This window comes from Elephantulus edwardii, unplaced genomic scaffold (assembly GCF_000299155.1).
Source record: "Elephantulus edwardii isolate Elephantulus edwardi_28Jun2011 unplaced genomic scaffold, EleEdw1.0 scaffold00189, whole genome shotgun sequence".
NCBI lineage: Eukaryota > Metazoa > Chordata > Mammalia > Macroscelidea > Macroscelididae > Elephantulus > Elephantulus edwardii.
The window spans coordinates 951,286-956,196 of NW_006399939.1; the positions used below are offsets into that span (position 1 = coordinate 951,286).

Here is a 4,911-nt window from a genome sequence, read left to right on the forward strand (position 1 = left end):
ATGTAAAGGGGAGAAACTGAGTCGGAGAGACTGACCTGGGGCCTCCTGTTGCCTGTGAGCCCAGTCTCGTCCTGTCCCTGTGGTCTTTGTGTCCTGGGGCTCCCCGACAAGGCTGCGGCGAGGGCCAGCCCAGCCAGGGCTGTCAGAGCCAGCACCAAAGAGCTCAAGGGGTGCCCAGGTGGCAGGGTGCCTGCATCCCCGGAGAAGCCGCCTCCCAGCTTGGGGGTGGGTACAGCAGAGACCCGCGTGACCTTGCGGCTGACATTCCTCAGCGGCCACATGGGCCCAACTGGCAGGGACAGCTGCGAATAGGGGCCGCCCCAGCTTTGTTCCCAGGGTGGCGCTGGCGCCCCATCCAGGCCCTGCGTCTGCTCCTGGGCCCGGTGCGTCCTGCGCCATGAGCGCCTAGAGGCCCAGAGTCATCGGGGAGTCCTCAGCGTGGGCCGTGGGGCTCGGGGCTCCGCGAGGATGGGGCAGGACCAAACGAAGCAGCAGATCGAAAAGGGGCTCCAGCTGTACCAGTCCAACCAGACGGAGAAGGCGCTGCAGGTGTGGACGAAGGTGCTGGAGAAGAGCGCCGACCTGGTGGGGCGCTTCCGCGTGCTGGGCTGCCTGGTCACCGCCCACTCGGAGATGGGCCGCTACAAGGAGATGCTCAAGGTGGGCCTGGGCCCCCCTGCGCGGAGGGGGTGGTGGGTGTCGAGGCCCAGGCCGGTTTCTCCAGCTCCCAACGCTGGCTGCTTCCCCACGCTGAATCTGAATCTGGAGCCCTGAAACTGCATCTGAGGCTTCGGAGTCTCAGATGCGGAGTCTAGGCTTGGGACTGGGCCCTGTGGCCTTGAACGCCAACATGCTCACGCTGCACGAGAGGCTGCGGGGTCTCAAGTACAAGTTTTGGAGTCTGGGTCTCCTCTTCTGTGTGGGGTTGTGTGTCTGGACCTGGAGGGAGGCTGATGGAGACTCCAGATTTAAGCCTGGAGACAGAGGATGAAGCCTGGAAGGTCTGGGGTCTGGGGCTTTGGGATCTGGGTCTCTGGGCTCTGGGGCTCCGGTCTGAGCCTGGGGTGTGGGGGCCCGGCTGACAGACGCTGCCCTCCTTGGTGGGCAGTTCGCAGTGGTGCAGATCGACACAGCCCGGGAGCTGGAGGATGCCGACTTCCTCCTGGAGAGCTACCTGAACCTGGCGCGCAGCAACGAGAAGCTGTGTGAGTTCCACAAGACCATCTCCTACTGCAAGACCTGCCTCGGCCTGCCGGGCACCAGGGCAGGCGCCCAGCTCGGGGGTCAGGTCAGCCTGAGCATGGGCAACGCCTTCCTGGGCCTCAGCCTCTTCCAGAAGGCCCTGGAGAGCTTCGAGAAGGCTCTACGCTACGCCCACAACAACGATGATGCCATGCTCGAGTGCCGCGTCTGCTGCAGCCTGGGCAGCTTCTACGCTCAGGTCAAGGTGGGCAAGACCCCGGGAGGAGGGAGAGCTGAGGCTGGCTGCGACCTAGCAACTCCATTCATAAGCGTCAGAGAGACAAGGTTTACCAGAGCAGGGAGGGCAGAGTCACGACACAGACCTGCTGTCTGATCTCCTGGGGGAACAGGAGGCTGTTTATTGTGTGAGGTTGGGCTGTAGACTGGCAGGGCCTCCTGTTTTCTGTGATCTTGGGCAAATCACCTCTCCTCTCTGCACTTTGGTGGTGGTGTTAATTGCCATCAAGTAGACTGACCCCTAGCAACCCTTTGTAAGACAGAGGAGGCCCCTGCAGGACCCTGCACCGTCCTGCCTGGCAGTCTTCACTGAGCTTAATTAAGCCCCTTGTTACAACATTGTCAGTCCAGCTAATGAATGACCTTCCGCTCCTTCGCTGACCCTCTTCTTTTCCTGGCACGCTATCTTTTGCCAAGAACTGACCCCTCCCAATAACATGCCCAAAATATGTGAGCTGAGCATTTATCAACTGGCCTCTGGCTGATGCCCACTCATAAGGACCCTGCAGGCCAGAGGAGAATTGCCCTGGAGGGTTCCAGGGCTGGAAATCCACCCAGATGCAGACTGTCCAGCTTTCTCCCCCAGAGCAACCCGGCCGTAGGTTCAAACTGCCAACCTTCCTGTTAGTTGCTGAGCCCTTAACTGCTGTACCACCAAGGCTCTTTAAACCTTCATAGGATGTCTATAAACGAAGGGGGATAGAATCGTAAGGATCCATTCATCAAAAAAAACGATTGAGAGTAGCATCCACTTCCTAAATAACATGCCTCCGGAAACTGTGAACTTTTATAAACGTCAATAGTTGTAGAGGGGCTTCAGGCCTTTTGTTCATAGGGTCGCTAGGAGCCGTCCTCGACTTGAAGGCAATCAACAACAACAACAACATTATATGATTGAGTGTTTCAGGCGCTGTAAACTTGGGGTACAGCAGTGAAAAAACATCCAAATCCCTACCCTTGTAAGGGGAGCCCTACTGGAACAATGGTTAAGGTCTTGGCTGCTATCTAAAAAGTTGGCAGTTCGAATCCACCCAGCACCTCCCAGTAGTTCCAAGGGAGGAAGACCTGGGCATTCTGTTCTGTATAAACATTCTAGCCAGGAAGCTCCTGTGGGAAGGTCTTCTTTGTCATATAGGGTTGTTATGAGTCTGGATCTACTCAGTAGTCCCCAAGGACGAGATCCTCATAAGGCTTGTATTCTAGTTTGAGGAGAAAGACACAATACAGCCAGTAGGTAGATCATGTAGTATGTTAGAAAGGGGTTCTTGTTGATAGCTGCTGTCAAGTCAGCTCTGACTCGTAGCAAACCGAAGTACAACAGATTAAAACTGTTCCTGTGCCATTGTCACTATCTGTGCTGGGCTAGAGTCTGTTGTTGAAATCAGTCAGTCCATCTTGTTGAAGGTCATCTTCTGAAGGACCTACTGCTCTTCCAGGCAAGAAGTCTTCTTTCTTCCAAGAACCAGCCTCGTCCCTTCGGGAAACACGCCCGAAATATGTGAGACATAGTCTTGCCATCTTTGCCCCTAAGGAGCACTCTGGCTGCACCTCCTCCCAGATTCATTTACTTTTTTCTTTTTTTTTTTAAATTTTATTTTATATTTTTTGTGTGTGTATATCGTCAAATTGGATCTGACAGAAGATTGCTTCTCCTTCTCCAGTAGAGCATCTGGTGGATTTGAACCTCATACCTCTGGAATTGCAGCGCAGCTTCTTGCCACTAGGCCACCAGAGCTCCCTATCATTTACTTTTTCTTTTGGCACTTAGCTGATGGCATGTCCCATACTCTTCACCAGCACCACAATTCAAAGGCATGAATCCTTCCTCAGCCTTCTTTATTCCTTGTCCAGTTTTCACAAGCACAGGAAGCAATTGAAAAAACCTGAGGCTTGGGTCAGGTACACTTTAGTTTCTGAACTAACATCCTTGTTCTTTAATGCTTTCAAGAGGTGATTGACAGCAGATCTGACCAATGCAATACACGTTTTGATTTATTGAGACTGCTGCTATGGGTGTTGATTGTGGATCCAAATTAAATGGACGCCTTGAGAACAGATATTTTCTTCACACAAAGGATTGCTTCTTGTTGTTCTGTGCCGTGGAGCTGAAACCGACCCATTGTTAACCCTCCAACAGGTTTCAGAGACTGTGAATCACATGGGAGGAGAGTGTCCATCTTTCTCCCAAAAAAGCAGCTGGTGGATTTGAACTGTGTAGCCTCGTGTTGGCAGTGCAACTCTTTCCTCACAGGCCTTATGAGAAGATTAGGAGATCCCAAACCAGGCAAAGAGGTGGAGGAACAAGGGAAGTGCTGAGGATGCAGATAAATCTAGCGAGTTACAAATCTAGAAGAAGAGGGACCAGCTAATGCAAAGGCCCTGGGGGAGCACATGAAGTCTCTCCCAGGCAGGGCAGGGAGCATACCTGGAGCCCTGCTGGCTCAAACCATTAATTAGTGGGCTGCTAATGGAAACATTGGTGGTTCAAACGCAGTAACAGCTTCTTAGGAAAACGATTTAGTAATTTGCTTCTATAAAGACTCCAGCCCAGAAGACACTGTGGAGCAGTTCTGCTCTATCACCTGGAGTTGCAGTGAGTCAGACTTTATGGGGGGAAGGCGTTAAAGTGGAGAGGAGCCCAGGTCATGCAGGAGCCGAGAGAGGGTCGGGGATGCAGGTTTCTGATCCTGAGTCTTTGTTCTCCTTCACCTAGACTTCCTGGGAGGGTTTGGGCTCATGGAGGAAATTTTTTCCAGTACTTTATTTATTGCTATTGTTCAATAATTTCTTTTTTGCTCTTATTGAGACTACATCCAAGTGAACAGATACCAATAATTCCTACATGACAGTTTCACTCTCCAAGTCATTCTCCAAGCTGTGCAGCTCTTTTTCTGAGTTGTCCCTCCCCCATTAGTGTAAACTCTCTGCCCCTTAAATTCCCATGTAACCTTTCAAGTTGCTGCTGTTTCTGACGCCGTATAGATTGATTTTAAAGAGAATAGGATGCTCAAAGCGGAAATTCTATACTGGTTAAGCTAAACTATTATTTGGTTCTAAGAAGACTTCAGGGGCATTTTCTGGCTTAAGGTTTAAAAATCCTTGGGCAATAAATGCTTTCAAGGGTCATCCAGCCTCCTTGGCTCCAGAAAGTCTGGATTCCTTGTGGGAGATTTTCATGCTTGGCACACAGTAGATGCTGAATACAACTTGGGGTCAATGAGCACGTAAATGCTGATAGGTCAGACATGGTATGGGAGAAGATGAGAGTCACAAGGATAAGGCTTAGGATTTTGGTTTTTGTTTGTACTTCTTTTCTTATGAAGGAAATGAACCACCCAGGAAAGCAGAGAGAATAATACAATGATTTGGTTTGCCTATGCTTAACTAATTGGCAGCATCAGGATGGATGGTGAAGAGATTGAGATTGTACAC

The 4,911-nt window shown here is 51.4% G+C and overlaps 1 protein-coding gene across 2 annotated transcripts in view; it reads left to right on the forward strand.

Annotated features, from left to right (window-relative positions):
* Positions 1-284: 284 nt before the first annotated feature.
* The window catches only part of RAPSN (receptor-associated protein of the synapse), a 12,801-nt gene continuing 8,174 nt past the window's right edge, over positions 285-4,911 (forward strand). For both annotated transcript variants that reach the window (XM_006896681.1, XM_006896682.1), the window contains exons 1-2: positions 285-660; positions 1,109-1,447. In XM_006896681.1, the coding sequence (XP_006896743.1) occupies positions 469-660; positions 1,109-1,447 (531 nt within the window). In that variant the 5' untranslated portion in view covers positions 285-468. The remainder of the gene's footprint in view (positions 661-1,108; positions 1,448-4,911) is intronic.